Genomic DNA, 26,344 nt, shown 5'->3' with positions numbered 1-26,344 from the left:
GTGTGCGTGTCGCAAACGCCACCGTGAGCGCGGTTCACCGGCTCCCTGCTGCCTTCTCCCTCGGCCGCGCTCTCCCTCCGCGTGGGGCTGCGCGGTTCCGGTTCCCGTTGTCCCTCAGACCGCCCTGCTGGAATTCCGCCATGGCGCGGCGGCGCGGGGCACGCCGGGACTTGTAGTCCGCTGACGGGGACGTCACTTCCACTCAGGGGGCGGGGAAAGTGAGCGTGCGCGCCTCCCATTGGCCGCTGAGCTTCGGTCCTCCCGGCGTGCGGCGGAAGTGGCGTGCGGCCGGCGGGGGTGGCCGTTGAACGGCGGAGACTTTGAACGGCGGAGCGGGCGGCCGGGCCGCGGCCATGGAGGCGGAGGCGGGGGCGGGCCAGCAGCGGGCGCTGCTCCGGCAGGTGAGTGCGGGGCCCGAGGCGGGGCGTCAGCCCCCGGCCCCCGCCGCCCCTCACGCTGTGCTTCCCTCAGGTGCTGGGCTGGAGGGTGGCGGCCGCCGTCGCCTGGTCCGTGCTGCTGCTGCCCGTCTGCACCGCGGCCTTCGTCGTCCTCAGCGGCCTCGACCCCTTCCACCCGGTGCGCTGGATCTCCAGTAGGTGCTCGGCCCCGCCGGGGCGGGGGGCGGCTGGGGCTGCGGGAAGCGGGAGGGCGGCGTGTGAGCCGCAGCCGTGGGGTGCGGAGGGAGGCGGCCGGGGAAGGGGCTCTCGGAGGAGGAGGAGAAGGAATTGTGCATGTGTCTGTCCGCGGTGCCCGGAGTGCCGTCGTTGGCCTTTCAGAGCCACCCGCGATCGCAGCTTTAAGCGCTTTGTTCCGTAAAGTGACCCCATGTTAACGTTTTAAATCCGTTTGTCGGATAAAACCGTTTCTGCTGCAGTGCTTGACACGGTGCCTCGTGATGTTTTGCGTGTTTCTACAGTCACGTGTTGGTATTTGCGGATCTCCCCCCCGTATCTATTGTTTTGGGCTCGGTGTCAGATAACGGGCACTGACTGTGGCGGTGTGTTACGGTTCTGCTTTGTGTGTTTCTGAATGGTCTCGAGCTTTGATGTGTGAGTTCCTGCCTTACTTACAATGGCCATAGTCCTCCCTAGGGAGAAATGACTGTTGCAAGCTCCTGTAAGTATCCTTCAGAGAAAAAAATTAGGTTAAGTGACTTAGTTGTCCGTTCTTTGGACACACGTCCCCTTTCTGCCTTGTGCGGCTGCCTAAGTTTCCTCCAACTTTGCATCGAATCACAAGTGAAATTCCTGAAATAGCCGCTCTGCATGGTGAGAATAACCGTTCCTCGAGTGCACACAGAGGTGATTGAGGGATGTTTGGGTGGAAGCTGGATACCTGTGATCGTTTAGCTCCTCCAGGCAGAGAGGCTTGATTTCTTTCCCCCTTTGAAAATACAAACGCCCAAAATAACCAAACCAAAGCAACTCACTCTGTAAGGAATTTCTTACCTTTCAATTGTGGGTGTTTGGTTGAAGCTTTTGTCAAGCGAAAGGAAGCTGTGTTAGTTCAGCCATAGTTTATTTATTTATTTTTTAAATCTGAGTGCTCACTTATGAGAAAACCAGTCAATAAGGGTGTAGACTGTTTTCTGTGAAATTTAAATGTGCTTTTATGCAGAAATGTTGTGCAGCTGGGCAGATCCAGTGTGAGATTACAGAGTTCATGGAGCATTACTCCTCTTTATGCACTTAGTGGATTATTGCTGACTGCCAAAGTGCTCTTCTGTTACTTAACGTGTCACTGTTGCGTTACTGCACTCTTCTGAGCAATAATAATATTTTTTTTATTTTAGATTCCTTCAATGACTTATATACTTCCTATGTCATCTTTTGTATCCTCCTTATGTCTGTGGTGATACTAGTAATAAGCATCTTCAACGCTGAATTTTATGCAGGTGGGTGACGTAAATTGCTGTGATACCTGAATTAAATACGATGACCCTTTAAAGAGATTTGTGTTTACATTCGGTGTACTTAATTTAAAAGGAAATCTGCCAGTGTTAATATAGACAAAACACAAAGCTTGTTTTTAAGTAAATGATTCCAGATTCCTGCTTACCTCGTGGCTGAGACCTTCTTAGCTGAGCCACTTCACGGATTTCTTTATCATCTAGTGATTGATTGTGAAAAGTTCTTTGGTGACAATGCCTTTTTTTCTTTCCCCTAATGAAGGGTTTTATTAATAAGAAATGAAAATTCACTTTTGGCTTTTATTTACAGTTGTACCATCAATACCATGCTCTCGATTAGCACTGATAGGAAAAATTATTCACCCTCAGCAAGTTATCCATTCAGTTGTTCATGCTATAATGGGAATGTTGGTTGCTTGGTGCGCTGCAGTTATGACAAAAGGGAAGTTCCAGTTTCTTGCTGTGCCTTGCACGCCTTCAGACAGGTAATTATTTCTTTGTGATATTGAATATAAATTGTGCAAAGAACTTACATTGTAAAATGTATTTACTGATGGCCTTTTTCAAACAAAAGACTATAATTTGAGTACTGTAAAAAATAAGCAATTATATCTTGATATCCTTTATCAAAGGATGGGAAATAGCCTCCTTTGTAAATGTTGCTGTGCACAGAGAAATAACTGGGCCAGAGAAATGAAATTGCCAGGATTCTTAATGGAAAGTGGAATGATGACAAATTGGTTGTCACTTGACTAAGTCTTGGTCTTCTGGTTAGTGTGACAAACTTCATAAATATCGAAAGCGTGCTTGTTCGTAAATTACAAAAATAGGTGGTGGGATTCCTACTTTAGGAAAAACTTACTGTGATATCATCATATATACTGATAAGGAAAGTAGAATCAAGCTTCTGATATGAACTTCCAAAGGCTAGAATGACTTTATTTTTCTTTGAACTCAGAGTTAATTCTAAGTTTTCTATTTTAGCCTAGATGATGCTGTTCCTCAGATATGCCTAAATGAATACCACCTCTTTTTTCTACTTTCTGGAGCTTTCATGGGATACAGTTATAGCCTTTGGTACCTTATTAACAACATGAATTATTTGCCTTTTCCAATTATACAGGTAAGAGATTAGAACACCTTTGCAGAAAGACATGTCTAAGTAAACCAAAAAAGCCTTGATTGTTTATGTTTTTGAATGTGGCAGTAGCAGCTGTCTGTTGGCATGCTTTCTCTAGTAGATGAAACATACACTCAGCTTTAGATTGCAGTAGTGTTCATCTTCCTTCCTGCTCAGCCTCTTTCAAATTAACGCAGAAACACAGGTTGCTGTGACTGTAAAATTTACACCCCTCAGATGCATGTTAAAAGCTGGCTGAGCTGGACCATTGCAGAAAGTGAACTACAGGAAAGAAACAACATACCCACATAACCGAATGATAACTTCAGGAACTGACAGTAAGGGTCACCTAAAAGCTGAAAATCCTGAGGGAAAAAAAAAAGCATATTATCAGTTGTAACTGGGTACCAGACAATTTAAAGTCTAAACAGCATATTAAATCTTGCCTAAAGCTCAACGTGCAAAGCTTGTTCGTGTTTGTAGTGCTATGAAAAGTATTCCACTAATTCCATTGGAGAGGTGTCCAGCAGTTCTACCAGTGTGAAATGGTGAGGACTGGCTTGTGAAACACCATCTTACAAATGTTTCTTCTGTTGCTGTAGCCTCACAGCAGCCATTAAACTTTCATGATTCTCAGATTTACAAAGTCCAGCCAATTTGGCAAAAGGTCTCTTTAAACAAGGTTGGTTATATTAGTGGAAAATGTAAGTCATCACCACTCAGTTTATCAGCAAATTAAGCACTGTTTTGGCAATGTTGTAGTTACGGTATTTTTGAAAATGCTATTATTTTAATATTGCTAATTCTCTTTTATTCTCATTTTTAAAAAAATGCAACTTAGCCAAGTAAAGAATTAAATCACTTTTGTTTCATTTACACACAGCATCAGGCAGGTTGCTTTGGTCGTTTGGAGAGACACATAAATTTGTGTGGAGAAAGGCATCAGTATTATACTGGTTTTGCAGCTTAGAGGATTACTGACTCTGTAACTCATGCTTGTCTGAATTTTCCCTATATTTTAATGGAACACTTCTAAATGAAATCTAGTAGATTAAGTATGCCTTCTTTCGTTTTTTTTTGTTTATTTTGCATTAGACAACGTTCTTCTAGTTTGTTCCCTGTGTATAGAGTCAATTTACCTCATCCTCTGTTTTCACACTGCCACAGGTAGGAAAAGGGGTAAACTACAGATGATTATAAAATGGCAGAAAGAGACCAGGAGAATAAATAGTAGGTGTGACACTAGGAATTACCTTACACATTTTTTTTTAATTCATCTAGACTTCAGGTTTTAAAATACCTTTGTTTTTGTTGGTTTTTGTTGTTTTTTTTTTTCCCCCTCACCATGTCATTGTTTTGTTTTAAATGCAGAATACTAAACTATTTTTTTGTTTGTTTTTAGCAATACAAGTACTTAAGATTCAGAAGATCTTTGCCACTCCTCATTAAACACAGTTGTGTGGAATCACTATATTTTCTTAGAAACTTCTGTGTTGCATATTACTTTTTTGGTAAGGTTCTTGAAATTCTCTCTTTTTTTTTTTTTAATTCCTGTATTTTGAAAACTGTAATCAGTCAGACCTTACACTATTTTTCAGCCTTCCAGGTAACTTGCTGAAGGGCATAGTCTTGTTTAAACAAATAAAGAGGTTGAATGCCTCTCTAAAACGGTCAGAAAAGGCACAGGGTTTATACAGTGATATCTGTATGATGGCAGTTCTTACAGCCTCACAGGCGCTTGTTTAGCATATGAGAAATGTCTCTTCTCCAAAGAGATGAGCACCTCCTGTAAGAATTTCTTATCTAGCTGATAAGGTGGTAAGAAGATGACAGTATTCTAAGGAGAAGGGGGTGGGGAACAATAGTTTTCTAACCTGGAGTCTGTGTTTGGTCACTGTACCAAAACACAGACTGTTGTCTCAGTTAATCTCTTCTGTGCAGGAAATCTTGTTGTAGGCAGCTGTGAAATAACTTGCACGTAAGAGGAGTTTCCAAATTCTAATTAGCAGGTCGCTTACAAGTGCACCTTGTAAAACATGATGCTTTGGGCCACTGTTTACATACCCGTCCTGATTTGTGTCAAAAAGATTATAAATCTCAACACACAGTGCAATTTAAAAAAAAATATTGGTTTAGTTTGTAATTTACATCCCCTTTTTTTCTTTAAATGTTCCCAAATATTTTTAACATTTCCATGCCTTGGATTGCTCCTTCCATTGCCTGGTATGGGAAATATTGCATCACCTGACATACCAGCAGTGGGCATGACTTCACTATGTGTAATGTTGCTATATTTTCACTACGTTTTAAGTCAACATTAGCTCTTTGGCTTTATTCTCAAGTGCCTTTTATAATATTTGGAGGAAGCTGGGGAGACAAAGGCAGTATGGCTCCCACTCATGAGAAACTGAAGTTTAGTCTTTGAAACGACGGTAAAAAAAGTCTGTGCTGATGATTGCACTGACCTTTCTAAAAATCAGTAATTTTTTATGCTACGATTGTAATTATCCTCCTAAATGATGTCAAAATATGCTAGAATTATTTTCACTTTATTTACATTAGGGGATAAATTAGAGGAATGGTGGTTCTATATGAGTTTCCATTAAGTCTTTAAAAGCACTCTGCTGCTGCTGTCTGAGCTGTAGGGAAAATTAATATTAAATTACTATTTACCCTCTTTTGTTAGTGAGGAAACACAAATAACTCAATGCTGGGAAGCCAGCAATAAAAGACAAGCCCTACATATCTCAATATATAGTTGCTGGCCTGAACCTTTTTTTCACTCTCTGTTTCTGTTTCTTCAAAACCAAATAAAACAAACCCAAAGGCAGGTTGTTTCCTGGTGCATGTGTGTTACAAGACCAGACTCGTGTTTCTACTTTTGTCTTCTTTTCGGCCTATTGTGTATGTTTTGCAGTGTCAGTGTTTCTTTTTGATCCCTTAGGTTACATCCCAAAGGTATGGATAAGTACCACGATGGATCTTCATATAGACAGGTAGGTAGTACATCGTGCTGAAAACTTGCAGGAGAGTATTGGCAGCAGCTCCCTTTGCTAAAGAAGTCCAGCTTAGCACCTGGCTCTGTGTGTGTAGTAGGACTCAGTTCCTTTCTTCCTCGCTCAGAACATGGGGAGCGTTGAGTACTTCTGGAATGGGACCAAAGGGAGCCGACAACCCCTTGTAGGAACTGTCTTGTAGAGAGTCGTTAAGAAATCCTCTCGATTTCCTTCGTCTCCATAAGTTTCTAAAGTATTAGAAAGGCTAATCTGTGTGTTTTGAGGGGGCATGTCTTTGCTTTCATATGGCTGCCGTTTGTTTTAAGATAGAGAGACTGGAGTCTTAATACCTTAATTGACTAAAAATACCTTAACTGACTAAAATTGTTATCTGTTTCATATTTCTTTTCCTTAATTTCATGAAATTTTCTTAACTGCATTTCATCACAGTTACTGAAAAATTAAAGAAACGGTATCTCAAGCATCTTTTAAGAAACTGTTTTTGCAAAATAATTCAACTTTATGCTTGCAGTTGTTGCTACTGTAACAGCTTACTGTAGACATCTTCCATAATAAAAACACATGTATCTTCTTGGTTGTTTTGTCTGCAGTAAATTGTATCCTCTTGACACTCTGAGTGGCTTATTGGATGTCTCCTTGTTCTACCATGCCTGGTTATGTGGCGTATTTCTTCTGATTACCTGGTACATTGCATGGTTACTCTTCAAAATCTATGCTACAGAGGTTAGTACTTAGTGACAGTGCTAAAGGTGTAACATCAGTGTTTCATAGGTCATGCTTTATTTCCAAATCCAGTTTTATTAGGAAATAACTTCTTAGGAATTTTTGAATTTTCGAAGCATATGTTACAGACAGTATCTGATAACTGAACACCTGAGAGAGGCCTGGGCATTAACTGACTTTCCCTTTCTCTCCATATAGCAAGACAAGCCTGTGCTGCTTACAAAATTGATGCTTTTTTGTTCCACCTCCTCTTACTCCTCTACCTCTGCTTCTGTGTCCCTCTTCTCCTGTTCATTTACAACAGGAAAGAGAACAAAATGCCATCCGTTTTCTGCGAGCTGAACTCTGGAAATTTGAACTTTAAACAAACCATCAAAGTACACAGTTCTCCAAAGCAGAGACATGTTAATCTGATTCAGGCTGCAGTATTAAAATAGACTTCAAGCAATCTTGGGAATTAAGACACTTTTGCTTTTTCATTCAATCATAAAGTTACAAATTAATATGGCCAAAAAAAGACCATTTAAATATGTAATGAATCGTATTAGAATAAATCTGAGACCATGATTGAAGAGGGGAGAAGTCTTGCCAACAAAGAATCGAAGACGACTAGATCTTTGTTAACTAATCCAGATATTTCTTTGTAAGAATACAGAGGGGAAAATATTGTTCATCTAACTTGATTATTATTTTTTTAAAAAAACATTTTGGAATGCAGATTAGTAAGAAAAACATGAGGTTTAAATCCTGGACCAATGTATTGGTGCAAAGCACTCATATGGAATGAAACTACATTCAGTGCTTGTTGGAGTGTTAGCTTTGATTAAAAAGATCTAGTTGTTGTTGACTACATGGAGAAAAGATTAACAATGAGTCAAGCATAACTGATGTAATGATGTGTCAGAATCCGTAGGCAGCTTCAACAACAGTTGTGAGGTGTGAACAACCTTTTCCAAAGGACAGTAGTTGACACACCAGTGAACACTGTATGTCGATGTCTGTAATTACTGAATCATTATAAAACTGTGGAAGGCAAAAGAAACATCCAGCTGTGAAGGTGTAAAATGGACCTTGCCCTTTTGACTGTTGAATAAAAGATTTATTTAGCCACATGAGTTAAGAAACTTCCAAAACTGTAAATATTTGCATAGTCTTAACTGAAAAGTCAGGAAAGAAATTGTAAACTTAGTCCATGTGAAGTCACTTTAGTAACACTTTGAAAACAATTGCTACCTCAAATTTCAATTTTCCAGTTGGAAACAGAGGAGACTAAAGCTATGGTATGTAAAATGTGTGCACACAAAACTGACGGGCGATCTGTACCCAAACTGGTCCGTGTTAAATAGCATTAAAAAGATGCCATGTTTGATACAATTTAAGCACTGCTATTTACTTACATCTTCAATGTTGTAGCCACAAGAATGGAAATTCTGTTCAAACACAGAACATGAATGTCATGATGATAAAAATCAGAATTCATTAGTTTATCAGTGAAACAGTGCAAGAGAAGAATTCAGATCTTTTTTTACTTGGTAAAAGAGCCCTCAGTTCTTCCCCAGAGTGGTTACGCTGTTAAAGATAGGCATTACAGTTTGGATTTCAGTCTCATTTTCTGAATATGGTGTCGCTAGTTTTTCCCCTCCGTATGTGTTTAGAGGAATTTCTTTTCATAGTGATATGATACCCCTAGCTACAAACCATACGGGTACATGGAATGTATTTAAACATAAAGATACTTCAATTTTCTAAGATTTGTCAATTGTAAATGGAAGGAGTAAGTCATCTTGTTTCCACATCAGAAATTTCAGGCTAGTTTACAGTCAGATGAAGCAATGGGGCATGTGCTTTTGTAGTTCATCGTCCATCTGACAAGTAACAGCTGGGGTGTGGTCTTTCATAAGGTGTTCTTGTGTTTTGCTCTGTGTAACACGATTCCGATGTTTATTTCTAGACACATCATTTTCCTGTCCAGCCAACTTTTGCTGAGGAGACAGACCAATGCCTGCCTAAAATCTTAAACAGCAACCCTCCCCTCATTATAAAGGTAACTGAATTCCCACCATCTCTCAGCTAGGTGTGTGCCGAGGTGTTTCGCAGAGCATGCAATCAGATCTGCTGGGTACCAGTTAACAGAGGTGCTGGTTCTTTATAAAGCTGCCTCTGAACGCTCGAGGAGGTGGTCACACTTAAGAATGAAAACTTGTTTGGTAGTGACATCTGCTGGTGCTCACCACACTGTGTTACTTTGAGCTAATGCCTCATTTAGTTAGAGGTAGGATCTGTTTGTCTGCAACAGAAGTATGTTAGTGTGTACTGATGCAAAACCAAAAGGTTAGTGACATTCAGGGGTTTTTTAGCTCTTTCATGAGTCTTGTCAGATAAGCAGGTGTTTTGTCAAACCTTTGTACATTCTTAACACTTTGCCCCTGCTATATTTGAGTGCTTACGTGTGTGTTCTCTCTTGAAATTACAAAATATTTCCATATTTATGTTGGAAGTTGTGTTTCTTTTTTTAAAAAAGACAATACTAAAAAGCTACTTAAAATCTGTGAGTAAAGAAGAGTAATTTTGGTCTGACTATGGTAATCATTAATGGGATTTACTGATTAGATACTTAGCAATTGGAGACCTCATATAAAAAGTATTATGTAAATAAAGATAAGAATATTCTCCTGCATGTGCAAAATCCACGTTTACTGATCTTACAGATCTCTGATAAGACAGGAGATATAATAGGCTGCAATCCATTAGAATATTTTTTTAAGCTTTGCTGTATTATCAAAGGATGGGTGGAGAAGAGTCAAGCACAGCACAGTTAAAGGTAGAGGAAGTCTAATTTATAGATCTTGCATAGTGTGAGAAGTCTGGTTATTTTTGGTTTGCCACATGAACTACTTAATCACATGAAAAAGCAGTATTAGGTCCAGTACTGTATGGCATACTGGGTAGTTGAGCTCTGGCTTGCAAAACCAGGTATTTTTCCGTAGAATTTTGGTGTCTTAGGTTCTTTCTGTCTGAGCTGTTAGCTGTTAAGATAAAAAAAATGGTGTTAGACTGTCTTTAACTCCAAAGAAATGACTTATCAGTAAAGTTCTCTGAAGCTCTTACTAACTCAGCAACCCCATCCAGAGTGGTTCTAGTGATATGTGCTGTCATTTGCCTTCCTTCTTTTTGTTACAGGCTGGTTTCAGTCTGTGTGAACTCATTCTTTGTCAGGGATTGCTTTTGTATGGGTAACTACATTTTTAAAGGAAATCTGTTGGACTTCGCATGCACTAAAACATTTTCCTTTCTTTGTAGTTTTTAGCCTTACAAGACTTGATGTTACTTTCCCAATATTCTCCTGTTCGACGACAGGAAGTCTTTAGCCTTAGTCAGCCAGGTAATTATAAAAAGTATTTAATGTTGATTCTTTTTCTTTTTTTAAAAAAGCACTGGTCAAATGCTTTTAGAAGTTACTTAATGCTGTTATGCATGCTACATAAGCCAGAAGGCCTCATAAGTAAAAGTATCCCTATGATGCCTTTTCCAAAAGGATGATTAGTTGTCTGTATTCATATTGTTTCATCTACTAAACTCAACAAATTCTGGTGCTCGTTGTTTGATTGAAATGACAGCCGTGAGGAAACACAGGTCTTAAGGTATTGAAAGCAGGGTCCTCTCGACACCACCAGTCAAATAGTCCAAACTGAATAATCTAACGGATGGGTGTGAAAGCCCGACGTTCAGATGTGAGAGAGGTGAAATCAAGCATAAATAGTGAGCTACCACTAGAGTTGTGAAAGCAAACAATGACCATGATTTCAATTAGTATTCAAGCCTCTTGCTATATACAAAGAGAAGGTCAATTAAAACTGGTTAAAAACCTTCAGGAACTTTTTGTTACACCTCACCAGGAATTCTAGTGTTTGTATACTTCAGAACTGTTTACCGTCACTGTTGATATTACGTTGTTCGTTTCAGTTGTTCAGTGATTTCAGCTCTGATGGGCTGAACTGCCTGTTTTTTCCTGCTTGCTTAGCGAGTTTCACTATGGTCTTTTTAGAGTTATCCATTGGCAGGAGTCAATGGATAGAATAGAGTCTGTCTGTGTTTTCATCTTTCTCTCAGTACAAATAAACTGTTGCAGTGAAAATGCACTGTGTCTTGTTAGAAATGGAGTGGTACTATAATCTCTGAAGCTTGTGCTGAGAGCACATGGACACTGCCAGAATAGATACAAGGATGAACATCTGGATTAAACATACCTACTGCGTTTCCTTTGTGTTTGCATGCTGCTAGGTGGGCACCCGCACAACTGGGCTGCAATATCAAGGGAGTGTTTGAGCCTTCTGAGTGATCTGACCCAGAGGCTGATCACACAGCAGGAAGCTGCAGCAGCAAATGGGAGAGCAAAGCAGCCAGCAGGAGAGCTGAAAATATCTCCACAGACTCCAGGTATGTGAGGAAACGCTCGTAATAGTTTGTAAAGCATGAAAGTGCCAACAGATTACAGAGGTGCATTAGTCTCAATTAAGTTCTATGGGGAAAATGAGTCATAGGGTTTTCTGCAAATAAATGCAAACAAAAGAAGTCTCGTCCCCAATTTAATTTTAGGTATTCTTGTTGAAATAATCCTAAAATAACTAGAACACTTGGAAAGATCATGTTTACTCATTTTGTTTACTTTGCATGATGCTATGTTCAGTACAGTATTTTTTCCACATCTGCATGAATTAAGAAAGTCTGCATGAATTATTGCAGTCTTAGTAAGTGGCTGAACTTAGTACAGGGAGAACTTAGGTCTTGCCAAGAGATGCTTTGTGATTTGCATAGCCGCTCTTATGATTAGTTTAAGATGGTAAAGTTAGTTTTCGGTTTGTTGTGGGGACTTTGCACGTGTTTGTGCGATTCACGAGTACCACCATAGAATAAGAAAAGCCAATCTGACTCAAGCTGTGTGCAGCCTGCAAGCACTTCAGGTGTTTCACGTGCCAGACTTGCGCATCATTCCTGGCAGCAGAGCTGTGTTGGCACAAGGGGTGCCAGGTAATTGAATCCCTTAGCAGTCAGTGCCTAGGATACAAGTGTCCTGGGAACAGCAGGGGACTGCTGGTATGTCGGAGGTGAATTTCTTCTAGTGCTGCTGTTCCTTGAATTTTGTGACTAGCATGTCTTTGCTTACATACCAAACAGAATCAGAAATAATTGCCATTCTTCTATAGGTAGTCTTTTTTCTAGTACTTAATCCTAAAAGCACACTTTAGGTAGATATATGCTAGGGTGTAGTAATGCTAGCTAGCAAAAGGAGAAAAATAAATAAATCCTCAGGGATCCTTCTCTAAACTGACGAACTTTTAAACACTTCATGCTCATGTGTACTTCTTTTGCAAAACCACAGTGGAAACACCGTCTTTTAATAAAAGCTCTAATGTTAGAGAGGTTGTTGAAATAGCAATCAAATAACAAACCCATCTTTTATTTTGGACGTGCCAGCCTGTCTGTCTTCATGCAGTATGTTCTTTGTCATTAGGAGCTGTTGTGACAGAAGACGTGTCTTTCCAGTCACAGAGGTCTAATATCATTCTCAAAGCCTCCATGACTTCACTGGTTAAATCATCCCTAATGCCTTTAAAGACATCGCCTGGGTCTGATGTTGGTTCGCCTTTCAGCTCACCTACTTTAAACAGCAAGATGGGAATTCTGGATGTAAACTCTCCTTGGCATGGATCAGTCCGAAGTCCTCAAGTTAGGAGAAGGGGACCAAAGCTGTGGACGTCAGGTTCAGGTAGTGATTTTCCCACAGCTCTGTTTTAAGCCTTGTAGTCATAAGTGTAGTAGGAATGTCAAGAGATCTGTATCTTGAGCCTTCAAGTGACAGCAACTAGTTTTTCTGAAGATACTGTGTTTCTCTTACAGATCTGCAAATGAATGGTTCCCACCACGAATCCTTCCCAGTGCTCTCTGCTACAAGAGTTCTCAGTGAGGCAGTACAGCCAAGCTTTATTTACACCTGGCTTCAGAACAGGCGAGAACAGGTACAGGAAAAGTCGCAGTACAGATAGGCTACAGCCAGTGCAGCTTAGGTTTTCTCTCTTCAGAAAGATCTTTCCATTTTTGTTAAGGAATACTTCCTTCTCCAATTCACTTGCATAACAAAAATCCTTCCCCCCACCCCCCAGTCCCTTTATACTGTGAGAAGGCTTGAGAAGGGTCAACTGTGCATACCTTCAGGTAAAGATATATTATATTTAATCTTTTGTTTCTTTCCAGATAAAAACCTTCTTGTCAAAACGAGTGCTGATAATGTATTTCTTCAGCAAGGTAATCATGATCTTATGTTTTGTGACTGAACAGCGTGGACTAGAAGTGCATGAGCATATTGGTTCTGCTGTGGCACTGTGTACCTTTTGCATATAGTAGTGGTTCTAAAACCTTTCTTTTCATCTAAGGTTTTCCATCAGTACAACTTCATGCTTACTGTGAGTTTCGTAGCAGGAGTATGCCATACCTGCATAAAAAAAAAGAATAATAATACTTGTTTTTCAGTTAACTACCTTTTGTTAGGTCGGTATACCAAATGAATTCTTTATAGTTTTCTTTCGTAGAAGAAGTGGTAGCTAGAATGTTGAGAATTTCTCTTTATGAAATACTGCTACTAATACTACTACTACTTTTCAGATGAACTTGAACACTAAAACGAAATTCGCGTAGTATTTACACAGGAAAACAATTGGGTACTTGCCTTAGCAAAGTTGAACAGTAACTCAATGAAGTTTTACAGAAGCATCCTCCCCTAATTTAGGTCTTTGGTTTTCAGGGATTTACATGTTTTCCTGCAAGTAGAAATCATGTTTTTCCGTGCAGATCTTTTCTGTGTATGTGATAATGCTTTATGCTTACATGCACAGCATTGTTTTCTGATCAGTTATAGACTGGAGCAGAGACTGGGGCAAGCAAGATCATGAAGTAGGCCTGGGAGAATTGTGCTGCCCATTTAGCCCTTGAAAACTCACTAGCTAATATACTGTCTTTTTCCAGAAGGCCCAAGCGTATAGATGTAGCTTTGTGAGCAGTTCCTGTCCAAATAGAATTTTAGTTTGTTAAAAGATCAGATTTTTCCAGGTATTCTCTGAGATCTGTCAGCCTCGCAGGTCTTTTCTGAGAGGAGGGACATGACCCTGTCAAATGTGTAATACTTGAATTGAAACCTGCGATTTCGGTGGTATTATTTATGAAGTGCACTCAGAATGATTTGATTTCTCCCCAGCACCCAGAAGCCTCCATTCAAGCTGTCTTCTCTGATGCCCAAATGCACATCTGGGCTTTGGAAGGTAAGCAATTTTAATTCCCAGGTGATCCACTCCAGCTCATGACACTACAACTAAAAGGATCCCATTCCAGGTTTCTGGGACTCTGTGCTTAATAAACGTAACGGAAGGAAAATTTTTGAATCTATTTTCACAAAAACCCAACTGAGTTTCAGATACCAATGTGAATAAAGGTCTAATTCGCCTGTTAGTTTTGAGATCTCATGTGAGATCTCTTAGTTTAGGTTCTGCAGATGTTTGGTAGAGATTCCTAAACGTGATTTCTGTTGCTTCTCTCCCACGTGAACCTATGTATCACTTTACATTTCTTTTTTTTTTTTTCAGTAACAGATTTATGATATCTCTTTACAACAGCTTTTCTGACTAAAGGCTGAGTCTTTCTCTGTTAATCACAGAGAGTTGAGGGAGGGAGGCACTCAGGTAGTAACTTAACAAATAAATGGAAAAAGATGGTCTGCAGAGAATTCAAAGAACAATGACAGTATGTGGGTTGCACTATGGGATTTTCTTCTGTGTTTCAAAGTCCTGAGCAAATACTGGTATTAAGAGAAACTTTTATTAGATTTGTCCATGCAGAAGGTGATCTTTTTTCCCAGGATATATGTTTTATGGGCAGATATGCCAGGCTGTGTCAGATTGAAGGTGATGAGTTGGGACGTATGGAGTCAGCAGATGGGAATTGCATGTACATTTTGCAGAAAAGTGGAAGATGCCATTTGTGTTTTAACTAGGGACAGAGGGCTAGGCTGTAATTTAAAATTTTTTTTTTTTTTTTAAATATAATTTTAAAAAATAACTAAACTGAGAAGGGATTTAAAGCTAAATCAAGGTTTTCCTCAAAGTAGTAGAGAGTTCTCCTCATACAAGCTGAACAAAGAAAGTTAAGTGATCTGAAGTATTTGTGTATGGCTAGAGGAATTGTGAAATAGGTCCTGTCTTGTGGTTGATGTCAGGTGCAGCTCCAGAGTAGTGGAAAGAGGGAGCCAATGTTTTTTTTTAAAGCTTATTTTATATATAATCTCTCTCGCATTATCATCAACCTCGAACTATTGTACACCTGTCCAACCAGTGACTGGTTAGTCCTGAAGCAAGCCAAAGCTGAGGTAACTGTCATCTGGCTGCAGTGAGCCCTGAAGAATTCCACTGCACTAGTAGAATCTTCAGGCAAAAGCATGATCTTTGTTAATGCTTCAGAAGCTGAGAATTCAGTAATTATAGCAAACTTTTTCTTTTTAAAGGTCTGTCTCATTTGGTAGCAGCCTCCTTTACTGAAGACCAATTTGGAGTTGTCCAAACTACACTGCCAGCTATCCTGAATACTTTACTGACTCTTCAGGAGGTAAAAACTGTTAACTTTTCCTTTCTGCAAAAAAGCAAGTTTAAGGGAAGAGAAGGAGATTTGTTAATTTTATATTTTGACACTGCTGACCAGTCATAACATTCAGGTTGTTACTACTGTAAATGGCTTCTCTTCTGCAGTTAATCTAAGCAAAACAGCTAGTTGCCACTAAGTGCATTGTGAAGCAGTTAAATAAAAACCTTGTTAGGTTTTTAAAATGCAGAAGTAGAAAGCATGTTTCTAATGGAAAGTTTTATTAAAAAAAAAAGGTACTATGTGCTCAGTTAAAGACTTTATTTCAGGGATGCAGCATTATAATACTATATTTTATGCAAAGTTAGGACTTTGTCTTTATTTGGCTGTACATAATTCTGCGTGCAACCTGGAGCACTTGAAGACGTTGCAAATCACAGGAGATGAGATCTGTGTGGTGTTTTTCTGCTAAGACATTACTCTCAAATTACTGATGTTTGTGTAATGTATTTTTAAAAAAAATCCAGATTCATTTCCAACGCTAATCGTGTCCTATTGATATAATCGTTTTGCACTGCCTTAATGGAGATTCTTGGAAAGAATTTAGAGGTTATTAAAGTTCTTCAGTGGAAGGCATCTCTTCCAAGAACTGGCACCAGGGGGAAAAAAAAGCCAATGCCCTTGTTTCTGAAGGAAACAAGTCATAATGCAGGACAGAATTGTATCCCTACTGCAGCGTGTGCTGTGCTTAGCATTTAAGACTCGTTAACAGAATGTTATTTCACAGAAGTTGGTTCTGTGTGCACATTGATGGACAGGAAATGCAAAGTCAAGCTCAGTCTCCAAAATGTTTTTGTGTGTCTTGGTGGAATTTCTGAACTTGCGCTTTCCTTTTGCTTTATTTGACATAAATGTGTTGCTAATTGCGTTATGAAATAATTGAACAGATGAAACAAGTTCATTTATGTTTTTCCTCAATCAGGTTGTAGACAGATATTTCAAACTGCCTCATGTTTCTAGCAAACCTCCCAGGGTTTCAGGAAGTCTGGTGGACACGTCCTACAAAACGCTACGATTTGCACTTAGAGCATCTCTGAAAACAGCACTATACCGAATAACTACTGTCTTTGGAGAACACTTGAAGTAAGAACTTTTTCATCCTTGCTTGCTTGCTGAATTTAGTTTTAATTAATGTTATTGTAGGACCTGCAAAAATGAAAGTTTGTGCAAAAATCCCTTCAGGTCATTTTTCTAACATTGTATTTTAGTATTTTTTTTGATTTGTGGAACCTTAAAATTTTTTTGTGTAGATATATGGTCCCCCTCAGAAACTTACTACTCATAGATTTCTGGGCGATTTTTCTTAGTGACTTTTCATGAACTCTTTAGAAGCAGTCCATGAATACCACTCGTTTAATAAATCTTAGCTGTTGAAAAGAAGGTAAATCAACTAGAGACAATTGTCTGTTCTGTAGGGAGAGAATCCTGAGAATCCTATGAAGACTCCAAATAATCAAATTCCCTTGCTTCTTTGTTGTCTGATAACTCTTTCTCAGCTACTGTCGCAGCAGGCAGACTTTTGTACCTGGCCTCTGAATATGTGGGGCTGAAACCAGTATCTGTCCATCTCTCCCGGTGGGGATGAGTGTTACTCAGTTTGGAAGTGCTAGATGTACAGGAGAGGTCATTTTAAGATGTTCTTTCTTACCTAAATCATTCTTGCAAGTTAAACGATAGCCTGTATGTGTTTAAAGGTAAGGGAATAGGCTAAGTTTCTTGGGACAAGTGTCTTTTAGTAGTGGAAGCTGTTGAGGATAAGAATTGACAGTATTAAGGGTTAATATACTTTTTTGTCTTTTTCTTGGAAGGTAAGTTTTTCCTACAGCTGGGTTTTCTAAAATTTAGCTTCAGTGTAATTGTTGATTTCAATGTAAATGTAATTTTGGCATGAGGCTTTATTTTTGTGGTATATTACATTTAATGTAAAATCTTATGTTCTGCATTTGTTGTTTTTAGTGCTGTGCAAGTGTCTACAGAACATAAGAAAAGACTTCAGCAATTCTTGGAATACAAAGAATAAATAACAGATTCTGATGCAGCTATGTTTTTTTTAACACTCTTGGTAAGAAGAAAGTGGGACTAATGAGCCTTTTTATCTTGGCTTTTTGGAAAAGCATATGGAAGTACAAGTCACAGAACAAAACTCTTACAACTGCAGAAGAACTCTTCTGGGTTTGGATCATCTTTTGTATAATAAAACTTTTTTAAAATTCATCTTGCCTTCTTTTAATATCACTTAAAAATGAGAAAGTGTCAATTCTTATTTTATGTGAGACTGTGACATTTGAGATTATCAGAGTTACTTTGCCACTCAGATCTTTCACTGTTTTTTCACAATGTATTCTTCCCCTACCCTTTTCTGGTAAAGGGCTGAGCAGAGATTTACACAGATACTTAGTGTCCCTAAGTGTTTCATAAATTTAGTTGATAACACTTCTAGTGCAGATGAAGCGTGTACTTTAAGAGTATGAAACAGATGTGCCCAGGAATAAAACATGCTTCTCTTCTGTAAGATGGAAATATTCCTTCAGAGTAGAATGGGTGTGCAGAAAGGCATTGTTAAGACACAACAACTTCTTGAAAAGCTAGCAGCTTGGATTTTATCTTCAAGGTGACCTAGAAAACTAAGTTCTGATCTACGCTGAAACATACAGGAAACTTCATTTAGTAAAACTCCCAAGTTACAATATTGTGAATTAAAGTTTGGATCAACAGCTTTCTGTTGAGGGGGATAGGAAGGATGTTTGCAGCATATCCAACTCTTTCAAAATAATAGACATTATTGGCAGCTTCTGGTGAATAGTATGACTTTTTAAAAACGTTTTTATTTAAGCTTTTTATCTGGAAGTAAACCTGTCCAAATTGTTTGAAAATTAACCACTCGTTTTTAAACTGGCTCCAGTTATTGTGATATCTACACTAGAAAACATGTATGGAGTATGAAGAGCTTAGATGTAGCTGCAGTAGCTTCCTGCAATTTCCTTGAGATAACATAAGCTAAATTGTCTTGCAAATGAATTTAGTTTGATAGGGGGAAACAAAATTTGGATCATTGTCTTTCCATTCTCTTCAGTGCTGTTAGTCTTGTGAGATTTTAGTTGTTTTGTGTGTGTTTGTTTGTTTGTTTGTTTTCCTAGAGGACCTAAGATCTGAAGATGGCCACGGTGTCAGTTACGTTGGTGTGATGAAACAATCAGCTGATATTGAGAGGTTGTGTAGAAATAATTCTTAGGGAGCCTGTGAGGTTTGGGTAAAAGGAAACCCCACATCTACAAGGAGACCTGCCTATTGCTTTCCTCAGTACAAAGATGCATAATTTTCTTGTAACACAGACACTGCATGTCTTCGATATGGTAGTGGAAATTAGAACTGTGTTGTTCCTTTTGTGTTGAGGTGGCTTACAGCAAACACCGTAAGGTGATGGACTGCCTTTCATGGTATTTAAAGGTTAAGCACAAAGTCTTTTAAAGCTTTCCCAAGCTTAACTTCTACTACAGGTTTGACTTATGTCCAGGTCTCTTGCCTGTCTGGCTTATTAAATAGTTTAATTTGCTTATTTTCTGGTATTGCAATGGGCACCTGGAGTTAAAATGGTGCTTTACCTAGTACCTCGGGTGTAACTCTTGACCCAAATACTTCAGCTGAAAGTTTCAAATAATTTTTTCATGCATTTAAACAGGTGCAGAATATTTTGGTGTTTTTTTTTTTTTTTAATTATTGCTCTGGTGTTTTCTGCAACACTCCCACAACTATGAGCTGTAAGTTGTAATTAACAGTGTTATGGCTGTCAGCAGCAGGGTTAAAATGTAGGCTTCTTTTCGATGCCAAAGTGCTTGAGGTCTGTCCTCCTTGTGTTGCAGCAGAGATTTGTACACGACATCTGCTAATGTGCATGTGATTCATGGCATTCTTGGTGTATGACAGAAGAGCTTTCAAAAGCTGATTGCTTTGTGGTTTCTTTAAAAGCTCCAATTCCTAAAGAGCTGTCAACTTTTTTTTTTTTTTTAGCCTTTACTTAAAAGTGCATCTTTAACAGTAACTCATGCTCATGAGCGTAAGTGCACACGAATATAAAGTGGACGTTGAGTGCCCTCTGAAGGTGCAGTAACTGGTTCACACAGCCCAAACAGGGATAACATCTTACTCTAGTTTTGTCTTTGAGAATAATTCTGTTCCTCTGGCAAAGTGTGCTGATTGTTCAAGTCCACTTACATACTTCTGTCATAACATAAAAATAATCAGTCTGTGAAGCCTCTGTGAGGTATGGGAAGAGTCTCATGCTCATTTCTGCGTTCTGGATAATGAGGAGAAAAATAAAGCCTTTTTACACTTGGTTTCTATGTAACTGCAGTTAAATTGGAACCCTCAACCCTGATAGTATTTCTCATCTGTTTTATCTCAAAGCTGAGCTGCATCTTCTTGCTGGGTTGCATACCAAATGCACAAGTGAAACTGATAGCTTCTGGTTTGATTGCTATTCTGGTAACCGTGTGAAGTACCTGCTTCTTCCTACAGGTCAGCTGTAGTCAAGAGTATCTGAACTTTATTCCGCCGCAGCTGCTCAGAGATACGCAGTTGATTGTTCAGGTATGTTTTCCTGTTACAACGGAGCAATAAAATAGAGGCTTTAGCTCTTCAGCAGTCTCTTATCAATCTGAAAATACCCTATCCTGCTTCATTTTCTGAGATAACGACTTTGAAAATTCAGCCTGCGGGTGGACGAATGCGGTGGCCCTAGCCCTTGAAACGATTGTACGCTGCCGTCTCTGAGGGAGCCGGGCAGGACTTGCTCCTTCAACAGGAGCACTTTGCCACTTTGGAGGATTGTCTCGATGCCAGTTGCGGCCCAAGGCCTGAATGCACTCTTGAAACAAAGTGGTTTCGATTCTGTTGCTGCTTACTTCAAGCAGAGGCTGTATTGTATGTACTGCGCTCAGTGTCTTAAAGCCTTAAGCAGCCATCTTCCCACCGACTGGGGTACACGGCTGGCTCCAAGGGCAAGACGAGCACCCCTGCTGATGCATCCAGCTGCAACTATGGAAGTATCAGTCGCTCGCTGACGAATTTGCTGGTACCTGTTCAGTCACAGGCAAGTTGTAATTGATAGTGATAGGATAGGAGTTCTCTCTTTTTTTTTTTTAAAAAAAAAAAAAAAATCCCCCTAAAGAGTGGGTTCCAGAAAAAGAATGAATTTCAGAGAAAACTGTGGCCTAGGAAGCATGTGTGTATGCTCATGCAATCATCAAAGGAACCAAGTGCTGAGTGAATAGTGAGCTCCTCTCCCTTGCCTGCTCAAAACACACACAAAAAGACAAGCTTTGCCTTTTGCTTCTTGAATAACTTGACTTTCAAATCTGACTACTAAAGCAACAATGCTGTTGTATTTAACTGCAGCTTGTCTGAAAAAAGTACGGTGAGAGCCCTGGAGTGAGTTTTGAAGGAACTGGGAGTGGGATTATCTAGCTTTCTGTGAGTCCGATATTGTTAGAGGTTATGCGTAAGCATCATTCTCTGCTCTCACTTAGCAAGCTCCAGCCATGGGCTTACTAATGTTGGGATGTTTCAGATCAAGACACAGGTCGGGTGATTACCTTCAGGACAAGCTTTGAGGACCAGGTAGATGGGGCACCAGCTTTGCAAACTGCTGGGTTCCCTGTCTGTTTATGAGCAGAAGTCACTGCTCAGAGCAGGTTTGGTGAAGCGCCAGGCTATGGACCTTTGGTGATACAAAGTTTTGAGTTGAGCACGGGCTGCAGCTCAGAGTTAGGTGCTGAAGGGGCTGTTGCCTTTGCAGACCCCTGGCAGTCAGGTCTGGGGAAGACTTTATCAGCATCCACAGACAGCGCTGCAGGAAGAGAAAGCCCAGTCACGTGGTTAGTGCAAGCTGAACACTGCCAAGGAGAAATGGTCTGTCTTGCCTTTATCACAGGGATCCTGTGCAGCACGTCAGCTCTTCATGGGTCGTCACGCAGTGCAAGTCTCCTAGTTTCCAACCTGCGCTGTTTGGGACACCAAGGGTTGAGTTTAACTGATGCATACAGTAGAGCATGTTTCCAGTTCCAATGATGGGAAATGCTAAATAACCTGGAGTGAGGGGTGGGGGAAGCAGTCGGTCTTTGTCACAAGCTTAGCACTCAAACCAAAGCTTTTGGCTTCCGAGCCTCTGTAGTAAAACAGGGCTTTGTGTAACCCCACCCTCCCTCACCTCCGATGACAATAACTAAATATTTGTTTCCAAATCAGTAGGCTGCTGCAGAGATGGACACTGAAGAAATGCCCTGGAGTAAATCAGTAGTTCTGTAATCTGCACAAGGCTCGGCTGATGCGCCTTAAATATATTCAGCGTGTGGTCCAGACACTATGCCAATAAAGAGAAAACAGAAGTGTGACTAGCTGCTCCTTCAGCAATTGCCACCTTCAGTGCATTGAATGTATGGATCTCCAGGGAAAATAACTGTGGGGCCATGTTATAACACCAGTACTATAACTCATTTTTAGCAGGCATGAATCGAGGTGGTACCAGCGATTCTCATCCTGGCATGTCCCAGTGCTGAGGGTTGGATTTTACAAGCTGAACGTTCTTAAGTTGTGCTGTTCTGGATTTTTTTTTTGTTTATGACTTAAGTTTATTTCACTACCTGTGTTGTATATGCATGGTGAGAGATGAATCTATTTACGGACTGATGCAGAGAAATAGTACAGATGAATGTTTGAGGAAGCTAACTGCAGGTGTAAACAACCTTGTCCTGAATGGAGGCTGATTGAACCCTCCTTTAGAGGTTTTTTTTTTTCCTCAAAGTCCTCTAGAAAGATCTGCCAATTAACTGGGGAGGTAGGAGGGAGGGAGAGATCTGGAGTGTCACAGTGGCTTTTGGAGATGCTGGTCATTTCGTGTAATATCTGCAAGACAAAGGTGGATTGAAGATTACCATATGATTTTCCCAAAAAATCTAGCTAGCTATTGAGAAGAGACTTGTTTTTAAAAAGATAAGTCACAGTGATCTGAGGAATTGCTTTTTTCTAACTATAAAAGCTATTAAACAAATCTGTAAGTTATGAGGCAATAGTTGAGGACATGGCTAGATAATGTGTGGTCAGTTTGACCCTGCTGTCTTACTTTAGGAGGTCATTTTAAAACCACTATAAAGAAGGGCTTTGTGCTGCCTTAAAGGGATATGGCAATCTCTAAGAAACAGGCATGCTTACGGAGACAATCCCTTTGGCTCAGTTTTTGTTTGGTTGTTGCTTTTTTACTATCTGTGGTGCAGTAAATTAAAACAAAAACAAGTCTGGACTCGGCGTGCCTTTGTAAATAAACTGCTGCATGTGAATCGACAGCTCCTTTGCAACCAGGTTATTTATAACGAAGTTTGTTATTTCTCCCAGCGGAGAGCTTGTTTTGCCCTGCATCAACAGCATGTGTATGGTAACACCTCCCACCTCTGTCTATACTGCAGCAGTTACACAAAGGCCTCACGATTTCAATTGTATCCTTTTGAAATTTAATTTTGTTGCCTGCTGGAGTGGAAGCAGGGATTTCGGTATGTGAACTAGAGATTAATATTTCAGCTCTGCTTGTTTGCTCTGTGCGGCTCACCTTACCTGTGTCTGTTCTGCTTCATTCCTCTCCTCCCACAGAAGAACTGCTTGGGGAACTGAGAGGATATTCAGGCAAGCAAGTTGCATTCCGATGGATGGTTTTTATCCCAAATTGCATCCTCACCTTTCATATCTGACTTGAAATTAAGCAGCCCCCAGGGACCAGCTTCAGGGACTGAAGATGGCCTATCTGCCTCAACTGGAAGATCTGCTTTGGTGATGGCGACTTCATCAAAAGAGGGAAGAAGCAACTAGGCTAGCTGTGGGTCATGCTATGACCCATGCCCACAGCCCTTGGCAACCAAGAATGTTGAACAAGAAGGCTAATGGAGAAATCTCCCCCCTTTCTAGTAAAAGTAGAGTATTGCTGTCATGGGGAGAAAGGCCAATGACTGGTTTACACAAGGACACAAGGAGGTGAGACACCGATCCGATCGAGCTCATGGATGTAGTGACAACATTCGGTGAATCAGTATTTGCTGTACAGCTTGTGCATGCAGCAAAGTCATGGTGACCCAGGGCATAAAACAGTCTTAGCAGCCACGATTGCACTTGCTTGGCCTTTGTTCCAGAACCGAAACATAGGAAGCGTCTTCTGATTCAGCAAGGAGGCTCCTCCCAGCGCTTGTTCCTCCTGCATCTGTGGACTTGCCAGAGGAGCCAAGGCATTGCTTTGGAAGAGCTCTAGTTGTCATGTCTCTATCAGGCACTGCTAGGTCTGGAGGAGGATGTCCATCCACCGCCTGCTTCTCCTGCTCAGGCTCAGGGATGAGCATCTCCAGCTGGATAGCCCCAGCAAAGACAGGGCAGCTGCCAAACGTCTCTTTTGAAACGGAGGAAATAGTGCTGTGAGAGAAGGTTTGAGTCCACGGAGCCTTGTTTCCTCTTGAAGGAATGTGGGTACCCGCAGCTTGAGCTCTGCAGTCTCCGTCTCTGCGAGATGACCTGCTGCGGAAAAGTTTACCTTGCGGCGAAGGCTTCAGTCCTACGCGCTGTTGAGCTGTGATGTGCTTCAGACCGAAGCCTTCCTGGCCACCTGGGTGAAAAAGGCTTTTTTTTTTGTTATTTCTCCTGCTCAGGAGGTGCCCAGGGCAGGGGGGGAGGCTCCGAGTCCCCTCCCGCCCGCGGAGCCGCCCAGCCCCGGGCTATTGCTGGGCCAGTGGCGGCACCTGCCGGTATTTCTCAGAATATTCTGGATACTGGTGACGGTGAGAAAAAGAAATGGAATTAAACGTCGGTTCAGAGCAGGACACGCGTGGCCTGATGTCGGGAATGAAAATGATGTGGGTTAAGGAGGTCAGAGCAGCTGAGGCGCTGAAGTGTGTCCTTCTCCCTGCTTGCTGTGGGAAGATCCCTAGCCAGGAAAGAAAAATCCCTCTAGGAAGTTATGCAGCACATCTAAAACGACCTGTTTTCTGGGCAAGCCCTTCTGTTTTAGATATTCAGACAGTGCGTATCAATATAGATGTAATAACTTGCACAAGCTGAGGCCATGTCCTCCTAAACAGTATTTTTTTTCCTGCTCTGGAAGCAGCATGATTACCCCAGTTACACTGTGTTCTGGAATAATATTTCCGTCAGTAAATTTTACTCTCTCTTCACGTCACCGGGGTTGAGACCGTTACCACAGTGTATTCGTGTCTTAAATAATTACTGTTTCTGGTAGCACTGCCAGGTGCCTTTAGCACTTCCAAATGGAAGAGAAAGAGCAGCTCTGTCCTGAGGGCCCTGCGGACCGATGGGAATGGGGAATGGATGTAGGTTAGCGGAGCACCGAGAGGTCTTGTGTAGCCGTAGAGCACAGCCACGCAGAGGGATAACATACGCTGAGAATTTTTGCTTCATTTTTTATAAATCCCTAGGATATCTCCATTAAAATTCAGTGTTCATGCCAGCTAGTTGATAATTTTTAATTTTGTTTGCTATAGATGTACAGTGGGAATTTCTCCCTTTTTGTAGCATCTTTCTCCCACTGATGTATTCTGAGGACGTTTACCAGTTTTCAACCAAATTTGACAGAGTGCTATTAACTTCTGACAATTTAAGATGTGGCCTTACAGAAGAAAAAGACTCTATTACAGCCCTTGTTGAGGGAAAGGCTGGCAAGCTCCTTCTTTGGTAGAACTCAAGGCATCCATGCTGGGTAGGAAGGGGCAGAGGCACTGCAAATGAGACTTCGTTAGTACTGCTGCTCCCAGAACTGCTTGTTCCATCTCAAGATCTCATGTCTTTTATGGAGAGTCGCCTCCCTCTCACCAAACCCACAACATTTATAGTATTTGCCAAGAAAAAGTCATGCCCTCCTGTCTTGATCGTTCCTTTACTCCGCAGGGTGGCATATGTTATTAAGGGGATGGATAAAACTGTGAGCGAGGCGCTCTGTGCAGCATCTGTGCTGCAAGAAGACGACTAACTGCGGGACGCTCCTCAGGAGGGGCGTAGCAAGATGCCAGTTCAGTAGCTGTCCCTCCTCCTCGTGCTAAATCTCCAAAGCCTCTCCTTCAGGTCTGATGTGAACAGGCATGACTTCCAAACAGATGTCTGCCTGATTTACACCCCTGTAAACCAGGAGTGACTCCAAGTCATTCTTATCTTTGAGCTGTCCTAGCGTGTCACAGATCTGCTGTGCTGCACCTGTGCTGACAGCGGCATGCAAGGCAGCAGGGTGCAGACATCCCCAAGCCAGCAAAGACTGGGCTGGTAAACCTCGCTGGTAAACGCTGTGCGCCACAGCTCAGCCTGCGTTTGTTTGGAACCAGGCCCAAGCTAATAAACGCGGCTCGATTGCTTCCAGACCCGAGCTGGCCTGGAGAAGCCAGCACAAATGTCACTGCTCTATGCTGCTTGCCCTAGCTTAATTGTCTGTAATGGAGTGGGCCAGCTCCGGGCACCTGTAGGACGGGAACGACGCACAGCCACCGTATAGAGAGGAGCACGGAATGCACTTGAAACTGCAGCATCCAGGCCAGGGAGCACCTGCTTCTGACACATCTCCCGCTTCCCGGGCGCAGGCCGTTGGCAGGGCTTTTGCTCTCTCCCGCTGCTCCGCTGTGGCATGCTGCAGTTGCTGTGGCTTTCGCACAGAAGGTGTTTATGGGGTGCTGCCAGCTGTTCCGCAGCTGGGCGGTTTGCGGGCGTCCCACGGTTCCTGTTGTGCGCCTGGCGCAGGGGCAGCCGGACGCGTGAGCGGGATGCCCGGGACAGGTGCAGGACACCCTCGAGGCCCGCGGCAGTGGGAAATAGATGCGGGAAGAAAATACACGGACCGCTTGGGAAGCGCCGGCGCGAGCGCAG

General features: G+C 41.4%; 1 protein-coding gene across 1 annotated transcript; it reads left to right on the top strand.

Moving 5' to 3' along the window:
* Window positions 1-353: 353 nt before the first annotated feature.
* On the top strand, window positions 354-17,603 carry NDC1 (NDC1 transmembrane nucleoporin). Its single transcript, XM_086617290.1, has 18 exons — window positions 354-401; window positions 472-592; window positions 1,793-1,894; window positions 2,220-2,394; window positions 2,894-3,032; window positions 4,432-4,540; window positions 5,974-6,025; window positions 6,637-6,769; window positions 8,721-8,813; window positions 10,070-10,151; window positions 11,051-11,206; window positions 12,282-12,536; window positions 12,668-12,786; window positions 13,022-13,072; window positions 14,019-14,082; window positions 15,318-15,418; window positions 16,374-16,534; window positions 17,408-17,603. Exons 1-18 carry the CDS (start codon window positions 354-356, stop codon window positions 17,469-17,471), a joined length of 2,025 nt encoding a protein of 674 aa, XP_086473416.1. The 3' UTR covers window positions 17,472-17,603.
* Window positions 17,604-26,344: the final 8,741 nt, after the last annotated feature.

Source organism: Tauraco erythrolophus, chromosome 10, assembly GCF_009769465.1.
Source record: "Tauraco erythrolophus isolate bTauEry1 chromosome 10, bTauEry1.pri, whole genome shotgun sequence".
NCBI classification, from domain to species: domain Eukaryota; kingdom Metazoa; phylum Chordata; class Aves; order Musophagiformes; family Musophagidae; genus Tauraco; species Tauraco erythrolophus.
This window is presented reverse-complemented; position numbering and strand designations above follow the sequence as displayed.

Coding starts and splice junctions, on each gene's coding strand:
- NDC1 (XM_086617290.1), top strand. CDS start 354: ATGGAGGCGGAGGCGGGGGCGGGCCAGCAGCGGGCGCTGCTCCGGCAG. Junction 6,026..6,636: donor ATGGATCTTCATATAGACAG/GTAGGTAGTACA, acceptor TTTTGTCTGCAG/TAAATTGTATCCTCTTGACA. Junction 8,814..10,069: donor ACCCTCCCCTCATTATAAAG/GTAACTGAATTC, acceptor CTTTCTTTGTAG/TTTTTAGCCTTACAAGACTT.